The sequence below is a fragment of the Lissotriton helveticus genome, chromosome 12, assembly GCF_964261635.1.
Source record: "Lissotriton helveticus chromosome 12, aLisHel1.1, whole genome shotgun sequence".
Classification (NCBI taxonomy): Eukaryota; Metazoa; Chordata; class Amphibia; order Caudata; family Salamandridae; genus Lissotriton; species Lissotriton helveticus.
In genome coordinates this window covers 44,893,229-44,914,986 of record NC_136073.1, presented here as the reverse complement: position 1 = coordinate 44,914,986, position 21,758 = coordinate 44,893,229, and the positions used below count along the sequence as shown (strand labels likewise).

The window sequence follows — 21,758 nt, the reverse complement described above, 5'->3', positions numbered from 1 at the left end:
GCCCCCACCCGGGAATCAGAACTGCGCAGAGCGCTATTCACAAGAGCACTGTACAGTGCCTTAGAAATGACAATCTGGCACCACGTGTGGAGCCGGAGAGTATTGTATTTATTGGTAACAGTATATAGCTGTTAATGTTTTGTGTTCGCCCTGTCTTCAGTACTATCGGAGCCTTTGCGTGTCAGCAGGAAGGTTGCCGTGCTGATAGTAGTGGCCACAGTTGCCATGGGACCGGCTCGCTTATGGCTGCAATGTGTGTTTACTCTGGTTTTTATGTTAAGACAGTTTGAGTGCATAATCTGGGTGCATTACTATTTGCGCACAAGCATGCCTGCAGTCTGGTTCTCCAGGGAGCATGGCTGTGGCCCCAAGGTTAATGGGGACGTGCCTCTTCTCCATCGGAGGGTCCTAGGGCTGGAGGTGATTCCTCTTCTCACCGCGGACTCCTGTGTCTCATATGAGTATTCCTCTTCTCCGGTACTCGGGACCCTCACCTGTTGATTAGATGAAAGCAGACATCATCCCCAGTGGTGTTCAAGGAGTGCATTCCTGTAATGTGTTTTGTTAGTGACCTGAGGAGTGGCTGCTGTGAGGCCTGAGCCTATTATTGCTCCGTGATTCCAGGGTATAGTCCATATTATGACCTAATTAAAGGAAGTCTCATCCATTCTGCGCCATCCTATGCTCCAGCTCAAGTATCCACGAGAACTTCTCCCCAAAAACCACCTCAATATTGTCCTCTTCCCCAAAAACAATCTAAAAAAAGAAATTGGTGTTTAAAAAAGAAATCAATTGTACAGATGAAGACTGTGTGTGCAAATGCAATAGTTCTCGCATTTGTGAGAGATTAAGCTATTGGCATTGTAAATGACTGCCATTTATTTATCTGTTTTCAAAACCAACACATAAATACAAAATTTGTCATTTACAATGCGGATAGCTCTAACTTTTACAAAGGCGAAACCGTTGCATTGTAAATGCTTGCTCTGAACTGCTGGTGTGCTTTGACTGAGTGTGCCCTGGGTTCCTGCCAACCAGGTACCCAGGGCCTGTGTTCTTCCCTAAAACTGTGTTAAAACTAAAACCCAATTGGCATCTCTGGCCACCTATCAGCCCCTAGTAAATGGTACCCTAGGTACCCAGGGCATGGTGACCAGAGAAGACCCCTAAGGGCTGCAGCACTTACTGTGCCACCCTTAGGGGCCCTGTACCCTGGCACCCACACACTGCCTTTGCAGGCTGAGTGCTTAAGTACAGAACTAAACCAAGAGTCGACATGGCACACATCCCTGTGTGCCATGCCCACAGAATCCACTGCCCTGGCATACTTCAGTCACCCCTCCAGCTGGGTGCCCTATGCCAGAGGTGTGGGCACAGGTGTAGGAGCCCTGTGCCCCTACAGTACCCAAGGCCATTCCAGGGCACTGTAAGTGCAGTGATGCCATTAAGAGTATATGGTGCTGGGAGGTTGCCATTACGAACTCCACAGCACCATAATGGCTACACTGGAGACTGACAAGTTTGGTACCAAACTTCTCAGTACATTAGACCTGCACTGATGCCAGTGTGGGATTTAATGTAAAATGCACCAGAGGGCATCTTAGAGATGCCCCCTGAAAACCTAACCTACAATCCACGTCTGGCTGAGTGGCTGCAGAGGCTGCCACACAGCAGACATGTTTCTGGACCCCTGGGTGGAGAGCCCCCTGCTCTCCTGGGCCTGCAACAATGCACATCCTGGGCGAGGTGCTAGGTCTCCTCCCCCAGGATGGGCAGGGGGGAAGCTTCAAAGGCATGCTGCCTCTGTGAGCTTCTCCAGGCCATTTGCTGTACCCAGCAACTGGCCCCCACCAGTTCTGACCCCCACTCTGGCGGGAAGACTGGTGGGAAAAACTACGTCAGGAAGGAGGGTGTGCCAGCCTGTGCCCTCAGGTGGGGAGACGAGGCGAAGCACAACCCCGGGCTCCGGCCATCTTGAAGATGGGGAGCCCTGCCCAATCCCAGCTAGGCGTGTATGCAAAATTTCCTAGGCAGTCAAAATTTTCAAGTAAAATAGACAAGTGAGAAAACCCAAGGCAAGGACACTTGAATAACTGTAGTGGATTATCTAAAAACGACAAATTTTAATATATACAACCAAAAAATTATACATTTAAAAAAAAAAAAAAAAAACCCAGAAAGACCATATGGTAGATCAATAAGGGTTCAACCTATATGATGCAATAATAAAAATGACATATATGCAATACATATCAATACATAGTACAAATTTAAAATTATAGAGACAACACTAATATAGGGTGTCCGACAGATATAAACAATACAGTACTTTTCACATCAATCCCAGCTAGGCTCCTGCCCCCCTCCTACAGGAGAGGAGCAGGCTAGGGGGTGTACCCACCCCAGGACAGGGACCTATTGGCCTACCTGTAATGCCCCTAAATTCAGTATTTAGGGGCTCCCTGAACCTTCCTTCCTTAGATCCAGATAAGAAAAGAAGAAAGAAGATCAAGAAGAAGAAGACCCGCCGTGCAGCTGCTAACAACAGGACGACAACAACTGACTTGGCCCCAGCCCTACCGGCCTGTCGACCCTGGAACCTGCTCCTGCCTAATCCCGACGACAGCAACCTTGGGACACCCAGAGGACCTGCCTGCCTTGACCCTCTCGAAGATTGGGACTCCCATCAGCAGAGGCTCTGCTGCAACCACACCCCTGGTGCCAAGCAGGAAGCTCTGGACCAGCCCATTCTGCACCCGCTGAGCCGGACCCGTGCCCAAGTGATCCAAGACCACGAGGACGTCCCCCCGGCGACTGGGACCCGAAGTCCAGTGCCCAAAGACCCTCCTCGTCGACCCAGACGACGAGTGCAGACTCAGAACCAGGGGCCCCCAACCGCGACCAGCCGAGGGTAAGCTTTTCCGACACCCAAATACACCCCTGCACCCGGCGCCCTGCAACCCCCTGCGCCTTCCTTTGGGGTACCTACCTGTGCTCCAAGATCCCAACTTACCTCCCGGAGTTGTGGTCGCCCCTGAAGAGTCTCCGTCCCCGAGTCTGCAGCCTTTGTCCCCCTTTTACATTTCTCATTGAATAACATTGAGCGCCCGACGGCTCAAAATCACCCTGCACCCAGCCGCCCGAGTGACGCTGGCTGTGCCACCTTTGTCCTATCCTGCTTCTACTTTTGAAAACTTGAAATATTCCTAGAAAATCATCCGAATTGCAAAATACTCACCTGTGACCAGGAGAGGAGCCAGTACTGTACCTTGTAGCCAGGTGCTGAACCGCAAAAGTAATCCCTAGCGGGTTTACTAGTAACCTGTATTTTCTCCATAGGAACCCATTGTATGCTTTTCTATGAAATTTCTTCTGTCTACTTTTGAAAACTAGAAACATTCTTAAAAAATCATACGAAATACTGAAACGTAATTACTTACCTGTTTTAAGTTGAGACCCCAGTGCTGGCCCCAGGAGCCCAGTACTGGATTACAAAAGTAACGAGAACGTACTTTACTCGCAACCTCAATTTTCTCCCATTGGATAACATTGGCAGATTTCTGTTGAAATATTTCAGTGTGAACTTTTAAAATAGCTTTTCATTCCTGAAAAATCACTGCAATGCCTAAAAGTGTTTTCAGCTTAGACCACAGGACTGAATCTAGGAGCCAGTCCTGGAATTACCAAAGTAATCTACAAAGTAATCAACTGTACTTATATGATGAAAACCCATTGAGCTCAATGCTAGAAAGTGTGTTTAGACTTGTGTTGCCTACTGCAACCCATGTATCTATTGTATTCACAAAATTATTGCCTCTTTTGCCAAGTAATTACATGAGAATACTCATCTCGAGAAAAGTATATTTTTATACCTGTTGGTTCTAAAAATAAAACTATATCTGTTGATATAAAAACATTTGGCCTGGAGTTCAGTCCTTGAGTGTGTGAAACCTTTTGCTGACTAGGTGTGTACAACAAATACTTTACACTGTCCTCTGGTACTGCCTTACTGCTCGACCAAGCTACCACTTTTGAGAGTAAGGTCAGTCCTGACTTTAAACTCTGTTATACCTCTGGGGTTTGTGGACTCTATACACACTGTACCTTATTCTGGTCAAGGATATATAGAGCCACTTTCTCACAGTAACAAAACTTGACTGTTCTCTATGACCGTAACATTGTATAGTAAATGTGCGATAGGCTTATGTCTTGAATGTACAATGATGGAAACTGTTATACGTGAACATGTTTTGCTGTAAACTGTAATTGTTGCATGTCCAAACTTCAATCAAAATAATAATTTTAAAAAACAGGTCAGATGTTCCTTACAGCTGGCTATCAGCTAGCACGACATTAAACAACACTCATAACTGTGTACATTGGACAAGGTTGCACACAAATGTCGAGATGTGCTGAAGCAAAAGGTGCATGCAACATCTAACAGAATACACGAGACGGAACATTGAATTCAAACCCAACACAGCTCAGCTAGTCCATGTGAAACGTGTACCATGAGCTCACAATAGCACCACATTTAATGATACACCTGTGCTCAGACAGCAATCCTAAGTTCACAAGCCAGGTGATTGTGAAATATTTTCTGTCTCATATGGTCGTGGTTTTAAAGTTGTGAAAGATGGAAGTCTGCAATCACATTGGCTCTGTAGCAGTGTCAGAGATCATTGGACCTGGCGGTCCCTCACCTGATCCAGATCTTCCCTCCATTCATGGTGTAGTACTTGCCACAGTCGCTCTTTACTGCTGTGGTTTTGATGGAGGCGGCATCGGAGCCACTAGCAGGTTCCGTCAGACAGAATGCAGCGATTGTCTCTCCTGTAGAAACAGAGCAAGAGAGTCACAAACAACAAATCTCAACGCTTCAGATGTGTCCTTTGCTCGTCTCGCTCATCGATCTCTGTGACGAATCCTCAGACACTGCCACATGCAGGAAATCCATCCCTACACACAGTAGGATCTCTGCCTCTTCCACCCACCATTGGACAACTCTTCCGCCTAGAGCAGGATCTTCTGTCCCTGCCCAAACCAGGCCCAGCCTCCTTGCTATAGAAGGCTTTCCCCTCCTACCCAGAGCAGGCTGTTCCCATTCACTTGTTCCCATTTCCCTACCTCCTTTTGTTCTAGATCGCTCTCCCCTTGTGAATACCGTGCTTGTGGTCTTTTCAGGATCACCCTTGTCAGAGCATATTCAAATCTCTATCCTTCTATTGACCCGCGCACGCTGCAGTCATTCTTCTGAAGGCTTGCCACCTTTGCCCCTTGTTCTACCATCATCCACTGGGATACCCTCCTCACCTGTGGCCAGCTTGGGAAGGTATTTCTCCTTCTGCTCCTTGTTCCCAAAGAGAAGAATACCCTTGAAGCCAATAGACTGATGGGCCCCCAGGGTAATACCCACACCAAGGTCATGCATGCCCACTATCTCCACCAGTCGGGCGTACTGCAAAAAAACAAGAGAGACAGGACAAAGTTAGAGTACTTTCACATTTCCTTATATAGGGAAACCGAAACATTCATTATCCTAGCAAGCTTTCCCAATGTGTCTGGGAGAAGCAGGATGTTAACCAACTAGGGTTGATCCAAGGTTTGTGTTTGGAGTATCCCCGAGACAGAGAGCAGCAGGTCACGTGCTGATAAAGGTTACAGTATGGAGCTGCGTAGGAAAGTGCCCCTTTTTATATGGTCACCCCTACTCTGTCTGATATTTTTTGCAAATTACAAACAAGCTTCGTGGTTTATGTTATCTAAAGCACATGTGTAAAATCTTATGTTGGATGTACCAGAAACAGAGTATAATTGAGAATATTACAACACTTACAAGGAATCAAAAATCAAGATCATACCTATCCGAATGCCAAATACTTTGTAGAAAAGCATATAGCCAGAATACTCATTTATTTTGGGGAAAAAAACAAAAATTGGTGAACGAGGGGTTAACAGAATTTAACTTAAGAAGAATGGAATAAAGATTAATAATACTAATGGGAACAGAGGCCGCTTTTGGATAGAATTTGGTTGCTGAACTACACGTTCATTTAAAAAATGTAATCCCTAGATTAGTCAACATATTTTCTTGACTTTTAACTTTTAAATTCTTTTTTCTTCAATCAATTTCTTCATGCATCTTCCATCCATCTTGCTTTTACCACCATAGTAGACATGATTGGAATATTTTCTACCATATTTATGCCAGATTTTTAAGATGTGATTTTTCTTGATATATATAACTACAGTTGAACCAACTAAAAGGTAGCTAAATGCACCTGCACTTCCGATAGGAAAGATCAAGAACTTTTGTACTGTCTTTTGAAAAAAATTAAATTAGAATCATGGCACTGCATGTACGAGCACTTTAAGCATGATCACCTTTATAATACAGCACCTTAGGATAATTAGTGCAATAGATAAAGGTGGTGTATTTTGTATATCTGAAATACCATATCGTTTTATCCTGGTTTTAAAAGGATAAATGAGTTAAATTATGACATGTGCACTTTATAGAACAATGTGCAATAGGCTCATCTATTCAAAACATTTAAGCACTCTCTGATTCAAGTTAAGCAGTCTTTGAAAGGTCAAATTTCTAATAGAGTGATAATTACAGTACTTTACAGAAATTTCCACACATTTGGTTAATGGCCTTTTAACAAGAAATGTATTTTCACTCGCAATTTAGAAAATATCTATTATTGGATCAATAGGAATAATGGGTACGTAGCTAAACGATGAAAACTACAGGAAAATGATATGGTGGTACTTTACAGTAAGAGAAGAAAATTACCTGAAATATTGTACAGTTTTATGGAACTATAGCATTTCTTTATCCATATCAATAAGAAAAAACTACTTTCATGACATGAAATTAACAAACAAGGACCTGTATATTTACAATATAATAAACGAGAGGTTTATTCAATATAAGTAAGGAACTGGTTTTGAAATGCTTAATAATTAGAACATGGAAAAAAAAGAAAGGAAAAAAGTAAAACAAAAAAGGTTTTTAAATATGTATAAGATTTCTTCACAAATACCTTGCAGTTATGCAAATAGAATTTCAAGAACTTTATTATACAATACTACTGAGGAGAAGAAAGGTATGCAATATGGCAAAGTATTGGGTGTTGAAAACGGTCTATGAGCGTGTCTGCTCTAGTTGTGTATTTAAGGAATAAACACTGTAAAAGGCCAATCACATGAGCTTAAATAGACGGGCTACACAAAAGGGCTCTATGGTCCAACATAAGAGCTCTGTTCATCGTCTCCAGATGGTGAAGAATGCCGCGGCCAGGATTGCTCTGGATCTTCCATGACTTTCCTCTGTATCCCTTGCCCGAAAAAACCTCCACTGGCTCCCTGTCCAGTTTAGGATATCCTTCAAACTTCTCTGCCTTGCCCATGGGGCCTTCTATGGCTCGGGATCTGAAGGCATCAAGTCCCTTCTTCATCCCTATAGCCCCAGCAGAGTCCTTCGCTCCTCTTCTAAAAATCTTTTTTCTGTCCCCAGATTTGCAAAGGCTAGATGGGGAGGTAGGGCCTTTTCCACTCTGGCTCCCAAGCTCTGGAATTCCCTCCTCCAGAATTGGTAGGACAATCCTCTCTGGTGCTTTTCCGTAAACAACTAAAAACCTGGCTCTTTTCGGAGGCGTACCTGTAGATCTTGAATCCGGTGCTTTGAGATTATCTGTCTGTCTGTCTATCTTGTTATGGCTGGCGCCTTGATGCCCTTGGGCTAAGTTGCGCGTTACAAGTTCCCCCTCATTCATCCATTCAACAGGAAGGCTGAAGCGCCTTGTCTGTGTCTGTGTCTCACTCACTCACTCCCTCTCATATTGGGACAGTTAATCTTACATTAGGCTGGGGCTCTTTGATATCAGAGGGCCTGGGACACAGTCAATCCCATATTAAGTCAGTGTCACTGGAAGGCCAGAGGGGCATGGGCAGAATCAGTCACGTTAGGCGCATACTTCTGAGTTGCAAGGTGGGGTGGGGGTCGGGGGGCGAACAGTTATTCACATGGTGAGCCTGTGCCTCTAATGGAAGGTCTGCAATGTAGACCGTTACAATTCCAGCTAGTGGCAATGAATGAAGTTAGGCAGGCTCAAAGCTAGGACAATTAAACTGATGCCTCTAAGAGAGCAGCAGGTTTGGGTACCATCTGTTTATTTACGTTAGTGGTGTTGAGGTGGAGTCAAGTCCTGTATGAAGCCAACGCATCCAAAACTCCTCCGTCCACTGATCGTCAACATCCCCCGCCGTAGCCACTTCACCCCCCACCTGAGAGACCTACACTGGCTCCCCGTCGACAAGAGGATCACCTTCAAGCTCCTCACCCACGCACACAAAGCACTGCACAACGCCGGACCAGCCTACCTGAACAGCAGACTCAGCTTCCACATCCCCACCCGCCAACTCCGCTCCGCCAGCCTCGCCGCTGTCCCCAGCATCCAACGAACGACCTCCAGCGGCAGATCCTTCTCCTACCTCACCGCCAAGACCTGGAATACCCTCCCAACCCACATACAGCAGACCCAAGACCTACTCGCCTTCAGAAGACTCCTCAAGACCTGCCTCTTCGAGCAGTAGCAGCACCCCGCTCTCCCCTCAGCGCCTTGGGACCCTCACGTGTAAGTAGCGTGCTTTACAAGTACTCGGATTGATTGATTGAAGCCAAAATCTGTGGCACTTTAGAGGCAGTACAATGGAGAATTACTTACAAGCCTAGCCAATGCGTCCGGTTTGCTATGGAACTGTCAGTTTCATGTGAAGTCCACAGGGCTAGGGTGGAGTTAGTTACATAGCATGTCAAGGGATAGCAATATGTCTGTAAGCAGGGACAGCAGGAGGAAAGTCAATCAAATTTCAAGTATCTCAGAGTGTAAGACGAGAGCAGCCAAACTAAAAAATTACACACTTGTCATCTCCGTGTTAACGGAATGGTGGGAACTAATTCATCATTGAGAACAGGGTTTCTTTAAGCTGTGGTGTCTGTCCCCAAGGTCTCTCAGTGTGTTGGGCATATATATATATATATATATATATATATCTACCGATCCTTTCTGTCTTAAAGTTACCTGTCAGTACGACAATACTACAATCTTAAATGCCGTGAACTACTATAAAAAATGAGAGGACACACACAATAGCGAAAGGAAAAGGCCTAAACATGCCCAGAGCACGAACTGGATCCGCGTTGCACGCAGAAAAGGAAAACAACTGACGTAGGCGCGCTGGGGTGGGACTTATGTGACCTTGCTGACGTCACATACGCATGATGCCGCCCCACCGGCGCGCAGGGATGCTTGGGCAAAACAATTTCCGAATCCAGTCTCACGCCTGGGGGTAGTTCTACGTTAAGGAATCAGCGGCTAATAGTCTCTATCAGATACCGCTTCTTTTAAGACAAGTTCCATTCTCCACAGTAATTTGTTTCTAACAAAAAATGTTTTGAGGCGGAGTGGTTATCAGTAAAGTAAGAAGGTTTGTACTTGTACAGATCTCTCACAGTTGTTCATCTTGCTGAAGAACTGGTAGCACATCTTTGCCAATCCCAGGAATGGTATCCAACTGTGGAGTGTCCTACAAGACATTATAGACTCTGTTTTGAGTCTTTTACTTTCTATACCAAGAGATTCCCCAGAGGGATCCTGGTTGCTCAAGGAGTTTGGTTGTCAGTGGTTGTGGGTGCACTCAGTTTATTAAGTCAGATCTAAAAAAATCCTCACTTTGTCTCTGTAACCGGCATTGATTAGGTTGTAAATTAACCTACCAAGTTGCATGATGGCTTGGCTTATAAATGTGGCACACTTCTGTGTAAACGGTCACTCTTCAGAGAGCTGCCTCAAACTGCTGGCTTGCTCTAAATAGTGGTCTGAGCCAGTGTGCCTTCTTTATGATGAAGGTATCAGAGTAATATATTCATTTTGAAGAGTTGAGGTTGATGATTAGGTGAAATACCTCAAAACCTTAGAGCTGTAGGAGGTCTAATTTCCCTGCACTCCAAATCATTACAGTGGAGGTACTGCAAAGGTCTGCTGTCGTGGACAAGAAGACAGTTGCTCTTCAGCAGAGCCATGATTAAGTTCTTAAACTGCAGTGGCACTTATGTTCGCATTGTAGTAGGGATATTTTGAAGGTGTGTGTCCTTTCCAAATGTAAATAGTTGGGAGCGAAAATGAACGACATGCACTTGGCTACAGTGTCGGTAAGCGGGTTCTGTCCTCCAATGGCGTTACTAAGACTTTAGCCGCATTCTTGTATAAGAGCTGAACAGTGACTACAAAGCTATGGTTACAAGCAGTGTTCTTTTTGGATGAGAGACAATAGAATTTGGATCGTTTACTAAATCAATGGAGTCCAGAATTTAATTGGGGGTCCTTCTTCTGAATTGTTTCGGCATCTGTTTCATTCAGCCACAGTGGTTCCCCCCCCCCCCCTTAGCATCAGTTATAACGCACTCTTTGTTGTTTACCTTTTGTAGCTTTGGGGGCATGAAGTACCACATGTGTGCTATGTTTTCTGGTACCTGGTCCAGAGTGTGCTATGGAGTTTCCTTTTTTATTTAATTGCTTCTCCATGCAGTTTTTGCGTAAGGCCTTCTATCCTAAAGCAGACAGTGTGATTTCTGGGCATATGCGGCAGTGTTCAATACAACGACTGCTACTTTCTCGCCAGGTGTTGAACTGTGATACTGTAGTGGTTGTTGAGTGACTCAATAACCCTCCTCTTAATTGATGTCAGATGATATCACTGTCATGTGTATGTCCAGGAAGCAGAGGGTGCTGCTCTCCGAAGGGAGGAGGAGGAGAGAGGGCTGAGGAAGCAGCCCATCTCGCTGGAGTGGGAGGCCATGCTAATTGACCTGGAAGCACTGGAATTGTCTCCTGCACAAGATACTGAGACCACGTAGGCTATAAGGCTGCTTAGATTCCTAAGGGTATTAGGCTCTGTTCCATTGAAATGACAGGACTCTATCCGATTCATCGCTTCCTTCAAGAGGAGAACCGTAGGATGACCCCCGGCAACCATAGTGGCTGCCAGGATATGACTGGCCAGGAGAGGGTTGGGGTGGGTGGAAGTCGGGGTTTGTTTATGTTACCAATAGTTTATCTGAATACGCACTACTTTTGAAGATTCGCTGGAGATGCAACATGACCATTGCGTGTTTAGTAACATTTCCAGCACTGAATTTGACCTTGATCAGTCGGTTTTACCATGTATGACAACAAGTGGAAAACTGTTACATGACCCATGTACGGAGATTGATGAACAACCGGAAAAACAAAAATACGACTGTATGTAAAAGAATATTTTCCTAATGTATATGCTATAATGGGGTCACCAATAAAGTGTGTTAAAAAAAATGTGTATGTCTAGGATGCGTCTTAGGAGTCTGAAGCTTTAAATGTATTGTTCAGATTTATGGTGTCCAGTAGGAGTTTTAACTGATCAAACGCCCTCATTTACAGTGCAGTCCTGTTCAGGTTTGGTATAGAAGGGCTTCTTCATGCAGAGACATCGAAAACATGCTTCCAGTTTATGGTATAGTTCTTTTTTATCTAGGGGTTTAAATAAGTAGGGGTTAAACCCTCTGCAGAGTCCTTACAATTCTGTCAGTGTTGGGGCATAGTCTGAAAAGTTGACAATGCAGTCCTGTTGATGCTAGGTGTCTTTCTTCTACAAGTACCTGTTTGCATGGCTGTTGAAGTGTTTCTTGCCCTTTGTCTCTGGCCGTCAAGTTTTTTTCTTCTCCACAATCCCATTTGGAAATGGTTATGATTTTTCAAATGGGTCATATTCTTTTTTTTATAATCAATTTTATTAGCATTTATAAGAGCAAAAACATAAGAGGACAGTGAAAAAGTGCACAAATTGGCTCATATGTATGCATTCCTTCCTAGGATTGTGGTAAATTCTTTTTGTATCATCTCTCTCAGATTTTAATAGGCATTGATTAGGTTGTAAATTAACCTTTCAGTGATCGTGATACGTAAGGTTTCTGAAAAGCATGTGTTGTACGTACATATAAGATGCAAACGTGAGCTTCAACTCACCTGGGTGTTGCATAGGCCCAGCCCTCCTAGATCAGAGGGGACTTGGAGTCCAAAAGCCCCCAGCTCCTTCAGGCCTTGCATCGTGCTATCTTCGACCTTTTCCAGCGCGTCATTCTTGGATGGGTTATTCACCGTCTGGGATTGTGGATGAAAAGGGATAGGGAGCAGGAAAGAGAAGACTGGTTACAGATGAGCACAAAGCACAAGTTATCCAGTATTGGGGTATCTTTCATAGATTCACATGCCTGAATCATTCCCCGTCCTTTTGCAGGCAAGAGAATATTTTTCCTACCCTGGTTCTGTGGACACACATTACTGATCTGGGAGTCAATGAAAAGATGCCGATAGGAGACTGCAATCTTTGCACATCACTCAGAAACCTGGCACAGGTTAGAATGGCCAACAAGGAGGTAGAGGGAGTAGTTAACTTTGGAGTCCCTGGCAGAACAGATAAGACTGGTCAGCACAGTGCCTGCACAGCCTCCTTGAGCGCTGGCATGACCAGTGACCTCTTCTGAAGCTCATTTTGCACACACCTGTGCAAACACACTTAATCAACCCAATAAAGACACTGAGCTCTTACCTCAAAGAACCGGGAGACGGGTCCCACAAGCTCAGACAGGAATTGGATCTGTTCCTCATTTAGCACTGCAATGGGAAGACAACAGCAAGTATGAAACTTGGATGTAACGTTTAATAGGCAAATACACTACATACTTTTCCTCTTCGAGTTTTCTTTCAAATTGGTTAAATATCCTGTGACACCAAGAGCATCAGAGATACCCAGGGATCGAATGTGCAGACCTGCTGTCTGGAAGTAGCCAGGGTGGATGGTAAATCTGGCAGCATCGCCCGCACATCTTGTTCATTTTCCACTCTGCTATGGGAATACTGAACTGTATTACTTTGGGAGGGGTACCCTCTTCTCTCAGCACACAAGAAGGACACCGGTTACCTCAAGGAAAGAGGAGACATCAGCCTATTAGAGTTTTTGGGTGGGTTTCTCTAGTGGATTAAATAGGGGTTGGCACTGTGTAAGCCAAAAAATACTTCCTCAACTGTACATTCTGAGGGCTTTTGGTTGTCTATGATGATGAGTACCGAGTTCTAGAATTTTTTGTCGGAGGGGTGACACCGATGGGAAAGAGAAGGGGCGACACCTATGGGAAAGAGAAGGGGCGACACCTATGGGAAAGAGAAGAGGTGACACCTATGGGAAAGAGAAGAGGTGACACCTATGGGAAAGAGAAGAGGTGACACCTATGGGAAAGAGAAGGGGCGACACCTATGGGAAAGAGAAGAGGTGACACCTATGGGAAAGAGAAGGGGCGACACCTATGGGAAAGAGAAGGGGCGACACCTATGGGAAAGAGAAGGGGCGACACCTATGGGAAAGAGAAGGGGCGACACCTATGGAACAGAGAAGGGGCGACACCCAAGGAACAGAGAAGGGGCGACACCCAAGGAACAGAGAAGGGGCGACACCTATGGGAAAGAGAATAGCAATTGAAAAAGGAAGGTGAGATCCAGTGGGTAAAGCAAGGTGTCACCTTGTGGGTAAGGCAAGGTGCGATCTGATGGTTAACAAAGGTGTGACCCCCCACCACACACCCATGGATATTTTAACAGATGGAGGAGCAATTGCCACATGTACATGGAGATTCATTACCTCATGGATTGTGGGAGTGACTAACCAATAAGGAAAGGTTTGATCCTATAGACTCAAGAAGGAGTGAACCCACTACCCTGTTCTCCTCCCCCCACCCAATGGATACAAGGCTGTGCCACAAAAACAGTACAACATATTAACCCATGATTGGGGTAATCCCTTACCCCATGGATAAAAGCCTCATGATGGGGTCTCTCTCCATCCATCCTTAATGATGAAAGCTGTAATCCCATGGACAGAGACACACGTTACCCTGTAGATAAGGGAACCTCGGATTCGTAAATTGGGGAATGGGTACTTTATCGCTAGAGAATCCAGTTACCCCAACGGATATGAATTTGTGCTCCACAGTGGGTTGGGAATCCAGTAATTGCATAGCAGGAGACCACATACAATGCACAAGGACGTGAGTGACCATCCCCTGGATAGGGTAATTTGTTACCCGATTAAGAGAGGATCCTGCTGCTGCATTAATCCAGAAGTTACCATGGATAGGGGCCGTTATGCCTCTTCACCCAATAAGCAGTTGAACATTACTTACTCATGGTAAAAAACAATAAATTAAAAAAACATTTACATCGTTTAACTTAGGAATCGTGGCGCAGTCTTTCCTCCTGACACATGTGGCTTTTCTATCATTCCATGGACAACTTTTCTTTTTTTTTTTTTACTTAAAAAGGGAAAGGAGTTTCTACTTGCATAAAGATGTAAAAAGACACATACCCTTCCGCACCCCACCCAGTGTTACCTGAAGGATAGGGGAAAACTTGCTCCGTGCACATCTGACCTTTGAACATGCTAACAGCGAAAGACTTGGACTCCTAAAATGGAAAGAGGAGAAAAAGCTAAATATAACAGGAAGCACCAAAATGACCTGCAGCTTCCCCTTCTCAGCAGGACAGAACATTCCATTCTCTCTCCTCTGCACCTTCCCGGAGTCTGTCTCTGTGCTTCCTCTGATGCGTCTTCGTCATACCCTCATGTCCATCGTCCATGGCCTCACAGCACCCCTTTTTGTTCAATAATCCCTCATGCTTCTACTACACGTCTCTCTTTGCTCTCTACCATCACTTAGTTTCCGGCCTCCTACGCTCTCCACAGTCACTGCTCATTGTACTCCATCAACTCACACATCCGGTCACTCTCCTCCTCTTTTGCTCTCTGCCATCCTGTGACGTCACAGCAGGCTGAACCTCAAAAGCAACAAAGGGGAGGACTTCCAAGGTTCATACGTGGGACTGGAATATTGCATCTCCACGTGGTTTGTAGGATGCATTCAGTCACAAAAAGACAGACATTGGCTAATGCAAACAAGGTTCTGATTTTAAGAGACCTAGTTGAAGTCCTGTAGATCGAGCAGTGTCCGAGGCGTACCCGCGCTTTCAGTCCAGCGCAGCTCAAAGGCACCCAATACTCACAGAAAGTTTATTGCTGGGGGGGGGGCATGGCCTTCCTATGAAGGTACAAGTTTCAAAATGAACATGCAGACTTTCAGAAAAACAGTGAGTAGAAAGAAGTTTATGCCCCAGGAATTCTGCGAAATGAAATTTGCCAGGTACCAGGACACTGCCAAGCCAACAGCCTTACAATGTGACTTGGCGGTACTTTGCCAAAGACATAAAAAGCAAACCTGCAGTGAGGTTTAATTTAATTTGTAAGGTATTTAAGTTTTATTCTCAAATGTTGTTTTCAAATTGAAGACTTGTCCACAATCCTTCACTTGGTGCCTGCTCAGTGTGTCCAGTAATAGAAACTTGTGTTATAAAGCTAGCAAGAGGGTGACCCTTGCAGAGGAGGGCTAGCTTGCAAGAATCTGGCTCGTGATGTCCCACAGGGTGCCTACAGTTACTTCTGAAAACCAAGCCACGTCACGTCACCTCACCAGCCCTTATATAACATGGTCACCTAGGTGCAAGAGGTCTGCTACTAGAGTGGCTCGGTTTCAGTGGACGTGAACATGACCAGCCGGGCAGGACTAACCAGTGGTTCACTGCTAGCAGAGTAGTTTGAACACAAACTCTGCGCAACATAATAAAATTGGGAGTCTATCTGCATTGAGCACCTCACACCCAAAATGTTCGAAAGGCCTGCAAAACGTCTTCGAATAATGAAATATGTTTTTAAAATGTGCCCTTATTTTTACTCTTTATTCACAATGCCAACAACTGCTCGGTCTGCATTACACTGAATGTAAATAACTGTCATATCTGTGTAGCGCATCTCAGTTGGTCAAAGAATGTTAACAAACCAACTGCAAAGTCTAGACAAAAGAAAATACCCCAAAGCACCCTCAAGCAAACACAGAACCATGTCCAAAGCCTAGAGAGCAATACTGTGCTTGCCCTGCAGCCTTTGGCTCTATGCAAACAAAACTGGCCGTGAATTTCTGCAAAATATTTGCAAACAGACCTAGCTCCAAACTCGCCTGACAGGCATTCATCAATCATCTCTACAGAATTCCTGAATCCCATATCACAGGCAATTCCTACAACTAAGACCTTCATTCAATGAAGGCAGCCATCTCTAGAGTGGCCCAAGCATCTGGAACCTGCAGCCTCCCAACAGAACATGTGCTATAAAGATGTCTACATTATTTGGGTTTCCTAACCGGAAAACACTGAGTTTAATAGTTGAAGTGTTATTTAAATATACTGGTATGACATCATAAAGTCCTCTTTACAGAATGTACTGTACATACTGTAGCCACTATTACTTGATTCCAGTACACTATAAACATTATAACAAGTTATTGGAAAATAATTTTTATTGATGCAAGTTGGGAATAACTTTTTAGGGGACACCAAGCCTTTCTTTAGACTCAAACTTCATGTGATGAAAAGGAAGACAAGAAAAAGAAAATAAGGACATCTTCTAGCGACTCTCATCCTTACCCACACACCAAAAACAGCCATCTTTTCTTAAAACCTTTACCCAGCTACCTCCACCCCGACCAAAGACTCTAGGTTTTCGTCTGCTTCGCCAAGCCCTGGTCCAGCTCTAGCCTATGCTTAAGCCCCCATTATGTCCTCACCAAGGTCTGATCATCACTTCTACTGTTAAGTGTACCCTCTCTTTATCTACTCCCACCCCAAATATGGCCCTGCCACCCCCAGCGTAGTACCGGATGGTAATACCTACCGCAGCATGTGGCTGCTTCTCGGAAGTAGTTTGGGAAGCTGTTGCGACGCCGATGCCATCTTTGTCAATCGCGGCCTGTTCAAACAAAAAGAAAACTGTACCGTTCTGCCCAGAAGAAATCACAATCAAATGATACAGGGTCTGGATGGTGAAACACCCCATTACTCAACAACAGTTTCTGTTCACACCACGACACCCTTCGGTCATATCTTCAATAACAAATTTCAGATTTTGAACGTTCGGCACCTTTATGAGACAATGTCAGATAGGGTACAAAACAAAGAGAAGCTTCTTTTTGTTCCATTCTATGTCTGAAGTCCTCTTCTGTGAGAGCATAACAGCACTGTTGCAGAGCGAATCCACTGTGGTCATCACGTGTACTACTTCCATGGTACCAGCATCACCATTATTGTCCCACACAAGAAGATACCGCCTGAAACCTCCTATCCCAAAACCAAAGGCCAACGAAAACGCACTGACGCTCTAGATACACAGATGCTTGCTTCTTTCTGTGGCTATGTCCCTGGTGAGACGGAAGGTTCCCCCTCTCTCCTCCAGATGCCCACTCGTCTTGTGTCGTGGAAGGTAGAACTGGTGCACTATGAACAGATAGATCCCAGATGCTGGGACTCCTGCCCACAGTCACAGAACAAGCTGTGCACACATGAGTCACTTTGCAACAGTGGGGTAGGATTGTTCTTGCAAGATTTCCTTGGCAGAGTTCTAATTCTTGCCGAAGACTTTTCTGAGATCAGGGACAAGATGAGCGTACGCAGCAGTTACACAGTCTTCTCGCTAGAGATCTGGCAATGCGCGGACTGACTGTGGACATCGACTGCAGAGGGGGAGCACGGATATGCTTACTGTGGCTCTTCATGAATGGCCCTCAGCAAGGCTGGACACTCTCGACACAGAGTTTCAGAATTCATCACATTTTAGAACATTTCATCCGACTCATGGTACAAGTTCATAACCCTGGAAGGAGTAACTTGGTAGCTGCACAGCAAGAAGGGTGAAGGGTTCGTGTTCAGGTTAAAAGAGGAAGCCGTGGCTCCGTGTAAAAATCTTAAATTCAGATCACCATAAGGACAAACTCTGAAGAACCTGCGGTTGGGTGATGGTGGTGTGTTGGGTGGACCATATTGGACAGCAGCACCATGCCGCAAGCGAGATGTGTAAGGCTACGATTCTTTTATCCCCCATGGTCAGAATGCCACAGTTCCTCTGTCAGATTCTTGTTGGGCCTTCAGGTATGTGTGACACTCATGCGCCTTTCACAATCCATATCATGCGATCCAGATTCTCAGGGAAATTTAACTGTAGCTCCATACATTAGGTTCCATCTTTCCCTCGTTTCTTAGAGGCTTAGTCTACACAAATTTAACACACCTTGAACCCGCCACAATAGCACGAGGTGTGCTCCCATACTCCTTTAAATATGAACTGAAATATGCTGCATTGTGAAGATTTTGCAAACAACTGAAATGCTCAGATTTTAGTCTCTGCCGACGTTTTGCACAATCTGCCTTTTCTGCATAGGATGCTTTTTTCAAGAAAGAAGTTCTTTAAAAATTCTTTGCTACAATGGGGGTGGAATATTTCAACTAGGTTGATACAGTTGAAAATCAAAAATGTGTTTGTATTCCTGCATTCCATCAAGATATTTGCAAATATAGTTTTAGTGTCAGTAAGATTTGCGGTCCATATCAAAATCAATTGCTCTTGTTGAGGGAGAAGTGAGCAATAACTCGAGCTTCTGATCCCCGATGTACACTCTTCATCATCGTATGCCTTTCAAAGAATGAATACAGCACTTTATTCAATTTCTTTTATTGTGAGAATATGCCGATTCACTGCAAAGATCGCTTCAAAGCACTGGTACAAGGGGTCGGAATGCAGAAAAAGAGCACGAAAGGCCATCAACGGGGAATAGGTTGGACCGGAGACCACTTCAGTACTTGACTTAAGTCTAATCAAAATGCTACCTCAATGTCTACTTTGGCCATTTAGACTCTCTTCCCTTTCGCTCTCAACAGTTCATTGCCACTTTATACGGAAGCGACTACACTCCTCTGTGTCGATGTTGCCCTTCACTGACAAATCAGCAGTATTGGCCCCGCCACTCTCTTTTCTTGCACTCCAATGTAAGTCTCCCCACCCCCACATGTGCAACATAGGTGTCTAAATTAGCATGTCGGATCCCGGAAGCCTTCATTCTATGTAAACTTCCAACATATGGCCCCTGCCATTCAGCGTGCTCTTCCACCCGGAGTAAGGCATTGCTCTGCTATAGAATGTGGGCTTCTCGTGCCTTGCTGTAAATCCTGGCTGGAGAGAGGACTACTCTGGTTTGCTCCCCATGTCTATGGCTGCCATAGTTTGTGAATAGAGCCGGACACACCTCCATGGTCGCATTCCATACTAGGCTGTGTCTGTTTCTTCAGCCTCAGCCCTGATAGAACTGCAACCATGCCTTTCTTGGGACGTGCCTTATGCATTCTAGTCTCATATAGCCATAAGTCAGTGGTCCAATGCCAAACCTTGTTGACAAGGACACGTGCCATGATCCTGAATGCATCCAACAAATTATCTATGTGCCTCTCCTTCCTGTCTCTTCTCCTCAACATTGTTAGTCAATAAGTCAAAGTCCTCTGGTTGGAACCCCAGGAAGGAAAATAGATCAATGAATTATATCCTCCGTACACATTCTTCCAAGGGGATGAGGCGAGATAAAATGGTTGATTTTGCCACCGTGGGAGTGGCTGGACTGCGGCGGCTCTGGCATACGTTAGTTGGCCGGTTTGCTAATGCTGGATTGGCCACCACCCCACTGTGGCCCATGAGGCCTAACCGCACTCCTAATGGGTTAAATGTGTTTTTCTGTGCGAGTTCCGCCAGGGTTTCCTCCATGTGTGAGCCGGTTGGTGTCTGCTGCTCTGCGGTAAGCTAGATATCTGTGTGAAAACCCCCAGGCCTGTTAGACTACTGGAGTTATTTGCTGTGATCAAGGTCTGCACAATAGGTAGCAATGTCACCCCAGGGTTAGATGCTATTAGGGCATGAAATAAAGGGGGGGGGGGAAATTAGTTGTCCCGGCAGCCACACAATTTTTACTTTGGTAGCAGAATCTCTGCATTAGTCATTACCTAAGGTGCCCATATGTCTGCAGCTGTGACTGGTTCGGTTCCTGTGCTAAGCATGTGGTGAATCCCACAGGCAACTCATCGTAGATTTGCGCCGCATGCCCCTGCCCTGCATGGTGCAAGGGATGTATGGCACTCTTGCACAATCACACGTGCTGGTGCCCTGTGTTCCGGATCTCGCTGCCGCAATGCTGGCTACAGACATTGGGTTCTTTTCATCTTTGCACTTCTTGTTCCCTTTCTTTTTGGCTGAAGGCACTAGTTCCATTCCTTCTCTGCCCAATTCTTTTTTTTATTGCTTGCATCCCTCTGCCTCTCTCTTTTGCTGTTGGACGCCATCATTTGCATGCTTCACATCTGGTTGTGGCTCTATCCCCGAGTTCTCTGTGCCAATGCTTATTGTTGCTTCCATTCCTCCTCCACTACACATAGTAGGAGCTTCAGCACCCATGTTTTGCAGCTGCTTCTCCTCGAGGTTGATGAATTCCCCTCAACATCCTCTGTTTGCAGTGGGTCCTCCGCGATGGTTGCTTGAATCAATAGGTTTGTGGTGGGGGGTAGGGGACTTGGACAGTCTGCTCCTTGAGGCAGTTTGTTGCGCAATCCCATGTTTCAAGGTGGACACTGGCCTGTCTGAGCCCCAATTTATCACTGGCGCCTAAGGTTGTTTGAACAAAAGTTGTGCCCCAGAGCAGTATCGCCGCTGTTTAGGACATCAGAGACTGATAGCCAGGGAGTGGGTGGGCTATGGTGTGTTGCGTGATGTGAATGTGTATACCATACAACCCACCTGTTGGCGCGGGGGGGGGGGGAGAAGGTATCCTGGTGCAGAAGTAGTAGCTGCATTGGCCAAGCCTGGATCAGGAAGTTTACAGGCCGGGTATTCTGCAGCGAAGAGCAGTGTTGACCTTGGCACAGCAGCATGCAATGGAGACGCTGCATGCGGTGTATTCTTTGTTTAAACAAGTGAATGCATGAATAATTGAGGGTTTGGTATGAGTGGGTATTTGGTAACACTGAGTGCAGGTGTAAGGGTCACTGATGCATGAATTAGTGTAAGTGCGTAAATGCAGGAGCGCACTGGTGACACAGTGTCAAGGGTAAATGGACGTGAATCTGTGCAACCTGTCTTTTTCTGAAGCTTCTCTATCTGTGCCCTGTTACCGCATTCACAAGGGTTGCGAGGCTGCTATTATTTTATTCCCTAGGCTCGTTGTGCTCTTGCCAAGCTAGGGAAATAAATAAAAACAACACAGCACAGATGTAGGAGGCACTTAAAAAGGCAGAATGGACAGAGTCCTGGCTCTAATAGTCTATATGCTTGTGCATGTATACCTGTGTTGGTGCATCAGACTCAGACCTTTTTGCAATGGTCACCTTCATTTTTTGCCTCATATTTGATGCAACTTTGACTGAAGTGCACTGGGTTTCTGCTAACGAGGGTTCTTTCCCAAAAACAAGGTAACTGCTCACTTGTTCTCCAATTGGCAAGGCTTTTAGCACCCCTAGAAGTCCCTAGTAATTGGTAACTTGGGTACCATGGGCAGGAGCGCTAAAGAGGGTCCCTAAGAACTACAGCATGTATTGTCCCAACCTAAGGGACCTACCACCACGTGAGTTCAGACACACTGCCATTGCCAGCTGCGTGAAATGGTGCAGACAAAAGTGAAAACACAACATGGCACACACCCTGTGTGCCATGCTCCCAAACACTGCATGCAATATATGTGAGCTACCCCA

At 45.3% G+C, this 21,758-nt stretch overlaps 1 protein-coding gene across 1 annotated transcript in view; it reads right to left on the bottom strand.

Annotated features, from left to right (window-relative positions):
• ACADVL (acyl-CoA dehydrogenase very long chain) overlaps nt 1-21,758 on the bottom strand; it is a 120,300-nt gene that overhangs the window by 50,618 nt on the left and 47,924 nt on the right. Inside the window, exons 3-8 of the mRNA XM_078671429.1 lie at nt 16,876-16,950; nt 14,486-14,558; nt 12,652-12,716; nt 12,069-12,203; nt 5,314-5,458; nt 4,704-4,833 (exon numbers count right to left, since the gene is read on the bottom strand). Of these exons, the coding sequence (XP_078527555.1) occupies nt 4,704-4,833; nt 5,314-5,458; nt 12,069-12,203; nt 12,652-12,716; nt 14,486-14,558; nt 16,876-16,950 (623 nt within the window). The remainder of the gene's footprint in view (nt 1-4,703; nt 4,834-5,313; nt 5,459-12,068; nt 12,204-12,651; nt 12,717-14,485; nt 14,559-16,875; nt 16,951-21,758) is intronic.